Source organism: Monopterus albus, unplaced genomic scaffold, assembly GCF_001952655.1.
Source record: "Monopterus albus unplaced genomic scaffold, M_albus_1.0 scaffold59.1, whole genome shotgun sequence".
Taxonomy (NCBI): Eukaryota; Metazoa; Chordata; class Actinopteri; order Synbranchiformes; family Synbranchidae; genus Monopterus; species Monopterus albus.
In genome coordinates, this window is record NW_018127939.1 from 80359 (window position 1) to 94132 (window position 13774).

Below are 13774 nucleotides of genomic sequence, written 5' to 3' on the forward strand. Positions count from 1 at the left end.
CCGCCCATCTCCGTTCCAAGCTCCCTAACTGCAGAGGTATAGGTATGGATTTGTGTGTTTTATTTATGTCCAGTAATCCTGAGGTATAGGAAATACCACTGATGCAGAATGTGACTGAAGAAGGAGAGCAAAACAGATTAAAAAAGGGGAAAGGAGACATGCTATCTAAGCAAACTGTACACAGATCATTTCCAGTACTACTCATTTCATGATGTCCTAACACCGTCTACTTCGGTCTTCTGAATGTATCTCTGAAGCAGTAAAATAATTATATTATAATCCAAATGTTTATAAAATAGCAGCACACTCAAGTGATACATCACAACTAGGTAATGTTATTTTTTTTTTTTTGTATAAATGAAACAAATTCATAGCTTTTAGCAGCGCAAAAAGACAACAATAACAACTTTTTGATGTCTTCACACCTCCTCCTCTGTCCTCTTCACTTTGGAATACAGTATCTCTGAATATTAGAAAAACCCCTTTTGTGGGCCTGGTCACCCCATAGCATCAAGCACAAACTGAAAAAGGTGGTCTCAATACATAACACATAGAACTATAAACTGCACGAAGGAAAAAAAAAAAATCACAACCATTAAGTTTGGGCAAGAGCTTACATCAGGGAAACAGAGGCGAAATAAAGGGGTCATGTCAAATATTCATACAGGGATAGTTTGGCAAATATGTCATTAAATTGCCAGTTTTACTAAAAAAAACACTGCTAAAACATTAGATGTCCACATTTTTCTTCAGTCTGACAAATATACACGCAACAAATCACACATCATGAAAAACTCAAGCATTAAGTCACAGACACCTTGTTGTGTCCCACTAACACCAAGCAAATAATCTGTGTCTTGTTTTGTGCTGATGCCTGTCTGGCTGATGAAGCCCTCTGCCAGTGATGTGACACAGCAAAGCTCACAAGGCACAGATGTGCTCCCCTGACAGACTACAAGAGCCAGCACCATAAAAAAACCAACCAACCACTACAGCACACATCACTTAAGGTGGTTCTCTATCTTAAAAATGCAAACCTCATTGCCCTCTGAAGAACAAATACTGGATGTTACGACCACCCTTTGTTGTAGCTCACCCCTGCCCTGTGTGACTATCTGTGGCTGTGATCCAGATAAATACAAAGAAAACTTCAAGTAAAAACAAATATTTCATGTCTTGACAATGTAAAAGACAATCAAACAGAACTCACGGATCAGTGAACTCTATGTGTAGGCATTTTCCGATTCATAATTACATTTTGTTTTTATTGTGCGATGGTCAGACTCCCCATCAACTTGCACTTTGATTGAACAGGAATGTTTTTTGTTTTGATCGGAATGTCCTTTCAGCGTTGTGGAAAGCGCTTTTAATCTGACTTTTGCTTGACAAGGGTATGTCTGATGATTGGGAAACCAGCCCTACAAAATATACCAAAGAAAAGGCTAACAAGGAAAAAATAAAATAAAATATCCATTCACCTCCAATCACCACTCAATGACTTTCATTTCAATTGCCTCCTGGGGAGCATCCTCTCAAAGTGCTTTGCCATTGAAGTCATATAGGGGAGCTGAAAACAACCCCATGCAGGAGTCCAGATGCACTGACAATATATTATCATCCCGTACTCCGCTAACCCCCCAAGCCCCCCAATCCCACCCCAAAATAGTTCATTAACATCACATGGTCTGGCAGCATATAGTTGCTCATTTCATTTCTGTGTAAAATGAAAACTTAGAACATATTTATTCCATTAAGTGTGTCATTGTAGACATCCATTACAGGAAATGAATGTTGATTCCACCTAAATATGCAGGACTCAAAGTTTTACCATGAGGCTTATAGGCATCTATTGTTCATGATCATCTTCAATCCACTGGCTGTACATCATCCGCTTCTCCTACACAGCAGCATGCTCTTGCACCATCAACATCCTCCCTGTCCCGCCATCCTGTGCTGTGCACTCCTATGTTCTCCACAGTTCCACAGTGACTTCATTGCAAAGTGTCCTCTTTCTAATTCTTTCCGCAACACACCCTGTTCCTTCCCTGCTAATTAATTTTTTAGTTTTAAAAGCATGACTTTTTTTCTGAAACATCGTCTGCGCCTGCTTTCACATGCGCCGTACTTGGTGCACATGCAAGGAGTCTGAGGTGAGACACATCAGGAAAAATACTCTTAGACAGATCAGGGCTCTAGGTGAAAGTCCCTTTGCCTGTATCCTTTCTCACTCATAGTCCTTGCTGGCCGACAATGAACCATGATACACTGTTAATGCACAAAGGCAGTGATATAGCATAGATGCCCTGTTATACTGGTGGATTAAATGTATGACAATGAATAGCCCCTTCCTGCTTCCTTTAACACAACTCTAAGTCTATGACTTGACTTAGTTTAAGTGCCTCACACTGTAGGATGGACACTGCTAAGCATTCACATCACGTACACACTCACATGTAGGCACACACAAACATGCATGCAAACTGGCATACTCACATACAAACACACACTTGCACATTGTACTAACAAACTGACACCCACACACCCACACGCACACAAGCAGCCTGACAAAAGGAGCTTATTGATCTCTACTACACAGATCCAAAATATGTATAATAATAATAATGATAATAATAATAATAATAATAATAATAATAATAATAATAATAATAATAATAATCCCATCTCTTTCCTGGAATTGGGACCTATCAACTTTAGCATAATGTTCTCACAGTGTCCTCTGTCTCATCCTTGACATGTGAACCTTCTGATGGATGAGAGGCTCAAACATGTCCTCTCTTACACCGGCCATGAATTTAATAGGGATAATACTCATATAGAACAAAGCAGAGGCAAAAAAAACTTAAGCTCCACTGTAATCCCATGTATGCCGTTTCTGAATGGTTTCCACAACTTCTACTATAACGGCCTCATTATCAAGTTATGGTTAAAATATAGCTTAATTGTTTATACTATACAACCAAATACATAATGGAAATATGATTTGCTTCCCTTCTGTATATCCAACACACTGCAGAGCTTCATCATGTTTAAAATTTAGACTAAAATATCATATAAAATTTATGTCAAAAGGTAGGTGTGAAAAAAATGAAAAAAAAAAATTGCAAGCATTGTTCTTTTTTTTTTTTCAAATACCATGTGTTTTTAGCATTTTTTGTTCTTTTGTTCTTTTTTTCTGCTTTTTCCCCACAATGCAGTTTCTTGTTGTTGTTGTAAATGTTGTGCAATGACGCCCTCTGGTGGTTCACAAGTTGACATCACGGACATCTGTCGGGGTGGAGGATTGATCCAGCTCATCCAGACCTTTATCACTGGGGCCTCTCTGTGTCTGCTGCTGCTGCTGCTGTTGCTGCCGCCCCTCACGCAGACTGCTCATCAACACGCGCTCAATCTGCTCCTGACACTCTTTGAGAACGTCCTGCGGTGCAACAAGAAGGGAAGAATAACAATGAAAGAATATATCCATTTTAACCTGCTAATAGAGACATGAAGTTTCTTTTCCTTCTTGAACATTGTCACTTTAATCTCATTTTACATCTCCTTTTTGACTTGACTGTCACTTCAAAACATCTAAGTGAAACATTTTGGTAATTGAAATAAAGTAAAACTTGATGATGGGACATGAGAGCAACTTTTTCTTCTGATTTAAGACTTCATATCCAGGTGAATTAATTTGGCAACACATGACTTTTAGAACGAAGGCTTAAGCCAAATAATGTTCACCTGTAAACTTTCTCCATAGCTGAATACAACAGTTAGCTAGCTGTTCGGTATTTTAATGATGTCAGGTTTGCTCGGCCGCTCTGGCCTCCCTCACCTTTCCTACTGTCTCTTGCCCATTAACACTAATCACGTTCACCTGTTCCTCACTCCCTTATCACCAGCTGCACTTGATTAGGTTGCTCACTATATTACCCGGTTTCACTCCTCAGTCACTTGCCAGTTCGTTCTAGTCTCTAGACCATTTATTCTCCGTGCTCTTTCGTTGTTTTGTATGTATTTATCCCCTAGCCAGCTACTGTTTTGTGTTCCCCCCATGGACTGTTCCTCCGGACCATGGCTCCACTCTCTCCTCCCAGGCAGGTCAATGCTCAGTCGCCTATCTGTTCTACTATTGCCTTCATCTCTCTGTCTCCACCTTCAGTAGCCACCATCACCACCGACCAGCCCAGGAGTGACCCAGCCTACGCAGCTCGGCCCAGTTCTCCATCTCCTCACCTCCTGCTGTTGGTCAAACACCCGGTTACTACTCATCGACAGGACTACGCACTATTTCCCTCTGTGTATTTTTACTCTCCTCATCACTGTACATATTAAATCACTGCTTGCATCGAAGTCGGCTACCTGGGTCCGCCTCTTTCTCGTTCGCTCACTGACTGGTGCGAACGGCACATAACAAATGAAGCTGTAAGGTTCAGTAGCAATTGGAAGATATAGTACCAATGTTCCTCAGAGGAGAAATCGGCTTCAGCAATTATCACGATTAAAAGGAGAAATCTGGAAACTCGATTCAATGCCAGAGGAAAAGAGGTCCTTAGGGAGGCAACAGAGGGGCACCTGGGCCATGCAGGCCAGCTGTTTTAAATGACCGCCGACTCTCTAGCAGCTCCAGCTACTGCCAAAGCTGAACACAGACACGTACCAGAGCCAAACATTACATCAGCCCACCAGGGTTGTGTGCTGAACACCAACCTTATAGTGCTTATATGCATGGAGACACATATGCAGACACACACACACACCACCCAGCTACCTCACCAACTCTGCCATTCCCAGACACACACAAAACCCAAACAGAAGTAGCCTTGACAACGGTGGCTGAAAACACAGGTAGTACTAAAGCTATGTTAATCACATCCACCTCCTCTGGGAACACAAAGGTGGTGCTTTTTAAACGAGAGCCAGTCTGTGTGCCTGCCTGCAGGGGATCCATCTGAGACCTGGCCGGCTCGCCTCCACCATCAAAGGCTTCCATAGCAATTTGAGAATCCACCTGGGAGAGAAGCCTTTCAATAGTGCTGAGCCCTTATATCCTTCCCTGATGGAGGGTTGACAGAGGGGACAGTGCAGTGCAGGAGGAGAGAGCAACTCACTGGGGATGAGAAAGAGCAGGAGAAAGGAGGGGGGGTAAGTAATAGGAGTGCTGAATGGGTTGTTAGCAAGAACGTAAGAGAGAGGTCAAACTGTTTTAGGGTCATTAAAGAGAGAGCAGACTGTCGCAATTTGACAAATCAATATGAAAGTTCCTGTCAGTCACACTCAATAAAGAGAGTCAACACTGCTCTCTGGTGGTCAAACACTGTAACACAACTGAAGCCAAGTACCTTGCTTTCAGTACTACAAACACACACATGCATAACTGCCTGCCTTAAAGCACCAGGCATCTGCAGGAACTGTGGCTGAGAGCCCCCTATGACCGGAGGGAAGGGTGAATGTGTACCACTTGTGGAGCAGGGAAACATTTTTCAAAAATGTACAGCTAATTTAAACCTGATGGGCCACTGTTTGGGCCTGTGTTATAGCTTATGGTGCTGCTGGGCCTCAGTAAAATGAGAGCTAAGACCTCACTCACACAAGAATTGCTCTTCGGGAGCTGCACATGGCTGAGTGACAAAAGGTCACGGTGTCAAAGGTCAAATAGCATGACACACAGGGTGAGACATACATCGTGTTGTCAAGGGGAATGAGTTCCTAGCTTCTAACCCGACTTTCCAAACTAGTCATTTGTTGAAATTCTTTAGAAATCGAATCTCTTTAAAAAAAAAAACAACTAAGAAATCTATCACACTTTATGACCACTGGTGAAATGACTCAGACAACAGGGATACATCTGCATGACAAAGTAACTCCTACTTTGATATTTCTTTTATTCCTCTAGCATCTACTGCTGTTTAGATTGAGAGGGCTTTTTAAGGATGACCAATGTGATGTGAGGAGGTTCGGTGGGAGAATGTTTCTCCCAGCAACAGGTCTGACATGGAGGAAACCTCACCGGTGTCTTTCTCCTTCACACTCATACACATGTGTCTTTTCATTACTATTGGGGACTTTTGATATAAGCTCTCTGAACTGCACCCATGTTTCCCTCACTTGCAAATTTTCCTCATGTCTTAGTCCAGCCCATGCAAAATGCAAAATGCAAGGAATAGAATCATGGAGAATGTCCAGGTAGACAAGAGCTGTCTTTTCCTTCAGCCTTGAAACATCCTTCGATATGTTGAACCAGGATGACTGCTGGGTCCAGCAAGGATCTGTCAGATAAGAATGGGGATTTACCCATTGACTTACATTACTTCCTGGAGACTTATCCTAACATTAACCATAACCACTACTTGCCTAACCCTGGCGCTGACCTAACCCTAACAGTAAGCCAAGTTGCCAACCTAAAATTCAGTGATTTAGATGGTGGGGATCATCTGAGTCCCCGCAATGTGAGTGTGTAAACAGGTTTCAATGCCAGGTGTGTGCATGCATACACATACACTCTCTTCCCACCACCATGTGCCCTATTGGTCATGAATTCTCAATTCCTGTAAGAAAATTAAGTAAAGCACACAACATGTAAAGGAACTGCCTGTGTCTTACCACAGGAATGCACGGCTTCACTTCTTAAAAGACATTCTCTCCCCGTCCCTGCTGCTCTTTACAGCGGCACTGTGGATCACATGCCAAGCTCCATGGGCTTTATTCAAGAAACTTTAATGACTTCAGTGTGTGACTACTGGAAACACCAATTCTGTTTTCAGAGACGCACTAGCTACGTGGATACTGAGGGTCCTAACAGCACTGAATAACTTGGCCACAGGAGGTAGTGCTATACTAAAGCATCTTATTTTGCAGCCTGAACCCGGAAAACACATGACTACGCTTCTGTAGTTATAGTCCTCCCTCTGCCCCCACCTGAAACAATCATCATACTGCAACAATCTGCTGTGATAAAACCAGGCGTGCCATGACAATAACAGCAGGGGGGAAGTTGTGCAGACAGACAAAACCAGAAGCAAAAGATGTGTGAAGCCATGGAATGTGTTTTAACTGCTGACAGTGTTAGCGGCTGTGAGAGAGGACTTGGTGGTCAGACAGCCGAAACCGACACACAGGCAGAGACACACACTGACAACACACACTCTCAGGGACTCTTAAAACAAAACATCCAGGGGCATCAGAAATAGAGAGCCTACACATGACTTGAACTGCCACGGGTTATAATATAAAATGTGACCTTTCTCTTTCTTTAGCCTGTATACTGAAACACCACAAGCGGTGACGCCACAGGGTGTGTTAATAGAGATAATCTTTCCTAATAAAAGCATTTTTGTTGCAAGCATTTTGGCTCTTACACATTACTGTTGGAAAAACCAAAACATTTCAATTTACCTCCTAGCCATTGTGCAACGTCTATGAATCTCAGAGATACAGTAGTTAGGCCACAGTGGAAACCACAGCGAAGTAAAAAGAGCAATGAAAACAGAAGACAAGGGGAAAATGGGAAAATGTGTTTCCGGTGTCTTAGTGTGTGACCCTGACTGGAAAAAAGATGAATGAGAGCCAGAGGGAAAAAGCGATAAAATCTCGGAAGTGGTGGTCTTAAACCCATGCACTTCTCTAACCTCTATTTCCTGTTTTAATCATTCATGAATAAAGGGAGGCTCTGCACACTTGGCCTCAGTGTAGAGTTTGTGTTGCAGCTTCAGTCCCAGTGTTCTTAAGGTCACTACAGTTGACCTGTACAGGAGAATGGAGTACAGGAAAATCACAGCTGATCTGTCTCCCACTACATGTGCAACACATTTATATAATTTCACATCTTCACATCTTCATGACTTGACTCTCAGGCGCACAGCTACGTCTGCTACCCCCAGCAGAGAGCCCCTCTTGGCCACACTATATCTATGTGAGGGTGCACACATTCTTCCAGCAGCCCAAGACGGTGACTTGGCCCTATCACATTTCCACTGGAAAACCACAGCTTCTGGATACCACAGATGCCAGCAGAGTGCCAGGGGGTGGCATTGGCCATGATGCTGTTGGCAGCAGCAGCTGCAGAGGTTGGCGAAACTTGCTTTGCCTTCGTATTTTGCCTGGCTCTTTGGCTGGCTTGCTATGAGACGCTCTACCATCGTGCTGACCCTCTATCCTGCCGGCCAAAACCAAATACAGTATATTATGTGAACACATTCAGACTAGGGTTGGTACCACCACCCTGATGACTAGTCTTGAAACTGAGGCGGAGTTAGACCTTGGGTATTGACTTGACATGCACAGAGGTGTGGCTGTTGAGTAAAGCAGGGTAAAAGTGTTAAAATGATATAGTCAGCTATCACCATATCCTCTTTTTAGTATGTAAACGCCTCAAAGTGCTCAAACAGCAACAAGCAGTGCAAATAGCACCGAAATCACTTATTAAAGCTGACAATTAATTCTGGGCATTTATCATTAGACTGTTTTATATCACAAGTGGTCACGTGTGGTCTGATGCAAGTTCTTCAGTGATTTTCTGAATTAAAAGAAACTCTGTGGGTTTCGTTTTGGCTGCCTTCTTAGCAACTTATACTAAAGCCCTTTATATATGTTGAATTAGGAAGGGTGCCCCCTGCTTTGCCTTGTGTGTTTACTGCAAGCCACAGCTTGTCTGAATCCTGGAATGTGAGGAGTTGATCACAGAGACAGAGAGCAACTTAATTCCCTCAAGTCTCAGTAGACTTGAAGCCTAAACACACAGAGGCCCTGTACAGCTGAGGCCAGCTATTTGTTTTTCCTCAGCTGCTGAGTGAGACTTCACACAGCTTGCACCAGAGGGAGCCATACTTCCCAGCAGTGATGCATTATGGACCATAGGAGGAGACGAGAGAGGGCTGATTGTCGTTGGAGAGGCATGACACCTCCTCAGCGTTCTTTTCACACTTCAACAGCTTTCTTCCACCTCCTCCCACTTTGCCTCTTTTGGGGACAGAATTGAACATACCAGGGTTGAGGCTTGGGAGCAGTGTCCTGCCTTTTGATCTGCACACTGTGCACACATGAACTCAAATGTTCATGTTTATATTAAGTCTGCTATTACTGACCAAAAGCCCTTTTTCATCATGTTTGGTGTTTGGAGTACTCCTGCCAAGGCTGAGGCCTCAGAGCTGGAGCTGGTGCCTGGACGCTGCTCTGTGGCTGCCCGCTGTTCCTCAACGGTTTGGGTGGGTCAAATGCAGAGGATGACTTTCCCCACAAAGACTAATGAAGAATAACTTCATAATTTCATGTATAGTCTCACTCTCTTCAGCCTCTGCAGTTCTGACCACCTATTCACCCTTGCAGTGAACTACAGCAAGCCAAAGCCCACTCCCATCTGTGTGATGAAAGCCAGGCACCTTGGAGTCAGGAGAGGCCCTGCCATGTTTGCACTCAGCTCAGCCATCACCGCAACATTCTCTGTACCCAGACAGCTGCCCAACAGCCGGGCCAGAATTCCTGTCAGTGACTGAGTATACTGTACTGTACATGCTCTCAACCTGGTGCGATTTTGATGATTCTTTATAAAAGGGAACCCTGAGACACATGACTGAACTGATGGAGAAGAAATTAGTCCTAAAGTCCAGTCAAGTATATGACAGAGAAGACTACAGAGAAAGAGATGCAGATAGCTGGGTTAGTGGGGAGCTGAAAACCAGTGAAAAAGCCAAAGCTGAGTGTGACATTTCAACATCTCAGCTACTGTCTGTTGCAAACACACAACCTCAACAAACATGGGGGGTTTCTTAACTTTTGACATACATAACAGAGATGTTTTCCCTCAGAGATGTAGCAAGTGTGGTAGAAGAAATGGAATCTGAGCTCATCGGTGGTGATAATCAGACGAGTTAATTGTAACATTTCAATGGGAATATACACTGACTCAAAAAGTATCCACTGAACATCTAACTGAGGCTTCCAGAGATAATAACATTTACTCTGCTGCATTCAAATACTAGTCAGAAATATTTCCACAGGCTTTGAAGACAGAAGCATCAAACTCTTAGGTAAACTCTGACTAACAAGCTGCAATGAGTGCTCTAGATGTGAGAGAGCAGTACACAACAACACTTACCACTTCTGTGTTTGTGATTTTAGCCAGCACATCTGTCAGGCTGTCGCCCCACTGTGACTGGTCAGCTGAATCCAGCTGTAGGCCGCAGATCGCTGCCCCCACGCTTCCTGTGGCGATCATGGAGGGAGGGTACATGGCGAAACTGAAATCTGCCAGAGGAAGAAACAGAGTAAAATGTGTTTTCAGTGATGTTTCTGCAAATAATACACATATACATTTATTGTTGCACTAGGTGAGCAGCCAAGTGGTTTAAGGTTTAAATGAATAAATCAGCTGATTAATCACCAGATTGTTTATTCACTTTTTTAATGACACTTTTGCTCTAGAAAAATGGGACAGCGATATGTCCCCCCAGACACAATATAGTTTGGTAATCTAGCAGTCAGCTAATAAATAATCCTTCTATTGCACCTGGTCTGAACGCAGCACTTACTAATGACCAAGGGCCTGGATAATGAGGGTTCACTTAGTTTGTAAAGGAGCTGAAAAGCAATCACCCTCACCAGCTCCCCACCCCAGTCCCAGCCCAGCCCCGTTTCTTCCATCCCCCTGAGTAAATCGTGTGCTCGCTGAAAAAAGCCCCATAGTGCTTGGAAAGGGTGGAATAAAGAGGCTCAGTGCCTCTGCCAGTGCTCACTGCTGTAGGTCCTTTTTCCACGTGTGGTCACAGGCGTGCGTCTCAAAGACCAATAACCTTGTTAGCTCCCCTCACTGTCATTCATAATGCAAATGAGACAGCTTGTGAACGGGCCAGAAGCCCGAAAAGGCAAGGCAACTGGCATACAGGGGGAGAGAGAGGGACAGAGTGAGGGGGACAGGCGGGGATAGAGAGAGTGCGTTTTTCTCTTCACAAACCGAGACACACACTCAGTCCATTTACTATTCTCTCTTTATGTCTTGTTCAACTTCTACCTTTCTTTCTGGACAACACATGGCCTGCTTAGATGGGAATAGTGAATGGCACACATGCCCTGGTCTTTGTTGCTACAACAGGCAGTGGTTTGCACTGGCAGCCCTCCTATCTTTTAGCATATTAATAGAGTGGTGGGCCTGTGAGAGGGAAGGCAGAAGAGTGTGACTCCATTGTCCAGAGTCATCACCCATCACCTCATTTCACCCAATTGAGAGACAGCATCCATCCTCTCTGTGCTGATGCCAATTCAGCGAGACAGGCTGGACAAAGGCTGTGGCTGGACAGGGGGACAAGAGGGTCGGCAGGGGGAGGAAGATGAAGAAGGAGGGATAGACGGTGTGGCAACAAGGAGAAAAGAAGGAAAGGCGGTGGGTGTGGTGGGAGAGGAGAAGGGGGGTGGATGACTCTGCTGCACATGACTCCCAAGTCTGTGTCCAGACTCTTGTGGGGCTTTTGGGAGAAGAAAAGAGTCGCCGTCCAGCGACCCTCACCTCCTGCCCCCCGCACAACTATGCCTCTGTTCCTGGGCCACCTATGGTCTAGAGGAGTGGGCAGTGAGGGCATAGAAACAGTCTGCACATTAACATATTGCCATATTCAACTACAAAGCAAACTGCATGTGATGGCTCTGAAGGAGATTTTTCTTCCTTATTTTTTTTTTATCTGGACTCAAAGAGGTAGGCCCTTTGATAGCTGTAAAGACAGCCCCTCACTGCCTTTTTAAGATGCACAGCCAGGCGCATTCTCATCTTGTGGGCTCAGTGTTGACAAATAAATGAACTTATTATACACCCTTGTGTTAGCTGCTGGGCCTCTGCCAAGGGGCGATTTATTAAAGGCTGTATCAAGCCAAGAGGAAAGAGCACACAAAGCTTTTCACCATTACATCACTGCTGTAAGAGCACAACTTTCTATAGAGAGGTAAAAGGACAAAGGTATACATGGCTTTACTGTACATGTGCAGTGAGTACAGACTGACAGACAGGGAGGAGGACATCTGAGAGACACAGGGAGGAAACAATGCAGCAATGCCTGCCTGCTTTAAGACACAAACTAACACAAACGCACACACAGCACAGACAAAGGTTTGTGAGAGAGCTGAGTGGTGGGCAGTGGGCAGCAAGCTGATTTTTCGCACTCAAGACAAGACAAGTCTGTAGCAGAACAAGGACAAGCGCGTGCAGCCGATGCAGGCTGATACTCCGGCCTGGTGGCTGCTGCATGTGGGGGGAAGAATGGCTGTATTTTGGGAGGCCCTCATTGATATTCATGTTGAGGATAAACAGTGTATGTAGCTGAGTGGGGACGCCTGTGATGGAAAGCTCCCTGTGAGCAGCGTCTGGCTGGCCTGGCCTGCACGCCTCTTACCCCCTTCAATGGCCCTTTCTCCTCCCTGTGCCCCCTTGTCTCTATTCCTCCATGTTCATGCCCCCTGAAACTTCATCCTCAGCCTCTGGTCACACAGTCTGCTGCCCTACATGGCCCACTCCTCCTGGGTGGCTGCAATTCACAGTACGTACATTAAACTTGTAAATTAATTAAAGTTGGAAAGTTGAACAACTGCCAAAAGAAAAGACCCTTTTCACACTCTCCTCTCTTTCCAGTGCTGTAAATCAGAGTCTTGTATTCTATACATGTAGCTCTTATTGACCTTGTTTATTAAAGAGGTAGCATTACGAGGACCCAGAACCTGTTGGCGGACGGATTGGGGCCAAAAACAAACATTACTTTGGGACTGGTGTGGCATGTTTCACCACTAATGCAACACAGCCTGGTAGTCAAAACAAAGTCAGTGGAGAGCTGCTCAGACGGTCCACATAGTGCAGCTCATCAGGATGCACAAACAACAACACCTTCCCAACTGGGCTTTGACTAGTTCTTCCAAAAAGAAACAATGACTTGGTACCTCTCTGTGTCATATGTCATTAGCTCTTGTCCCACACTGTCACTCTGGAGACAAAAAAATAAAACTTGGGAGAGTCTGAAACCTTGTTAAAATTGGGATTTCAGCTTATTTGACATAGAACAGAATTCTTCCTGTGCATCCTGTGACAGCTCTCTTCAGTTGTGCACCAACATTTGAAGTGTCACAGCTGCAACACTGGTGTATAGGCAGCATCAGTGATGAGGACCCTACAGGTTTGAATCAGATCAAGGGAGAGAAACAGGTGAGTTCATGTTTCACCATATTGGAAGAGCTGCCACTAACTTCATAATCACAGTAATTAGTCTTGGTGGTAAAATTTTGATCTCCAAGGTAAACATGTAAGCTTGAAGACATTTTGATTGTTAAACATTTTTGGTGGGATATTTGCAGCATTTAAAGCAAAACGCTCTCTCTTTATGCCTGTGGTGTGACTCAGCTGGCCACAGCTTTTATAGTGTGGTGCTGATTATGCCAGTGAGGTGGTGGTGGGGTTAAGTCAGGACGTGCCACTTGATGATTCACTCTGCGTGTCACATTTTTGGGCACATATTGTCAGGAACCTTTTTCCTGCCTCATCCACTGTGGATGCAGCCAAACCGGGCGTGATTCTGCAGATCAGGGGGATGTAGAGGGATGATAATTTGTTAGACGAGGTGGCTAATTTGTTCAGGGTTTTGAGTCACTGAACATGAAGGGGGTTTCATGTAAACAAACACCAGAAAAGAACTTTTCATTGACCACATTTGAGATGAATCATTCATTTCTAAAATGCCGAGCGGAGCCTGAGGGGGATTCTCCATGCACCGATCACTTGGAGAGGAAGCAACAAGGAGCATTCCTG

At 44.3% G+C, this 13774-nt stretch overlaps 1 protein-coding gene across 1 annotated transcript in view; it reads right to left on the reverse strand.

Annotated features, from left to right (window-relative positions):
• Positions 1-3162: 3162 nt before the first annotated feature.
• Positions 3163-13774, reverse strand: part of ccnd2a (cyclin D2, a) — a 19413-nt gene continuing 8801 nt past the window's right edge. Inside the window, exons 5-6 of the mRNA XM_020602983.1 lie at positions 10094-10242; positions 3163-3436 (exon numbers count right to left, since the gene is read on the reverse strand). Coding sequence (XP_020458639.1) covers positions 3263-3436; positions 10094-10242 — 323 coding nt within the window. The 3' untranslated portion in view covers positions 3163-3262. The remainder of the gene's footprint in view (positions 3437-10093; positions 10243-13774) is intronic.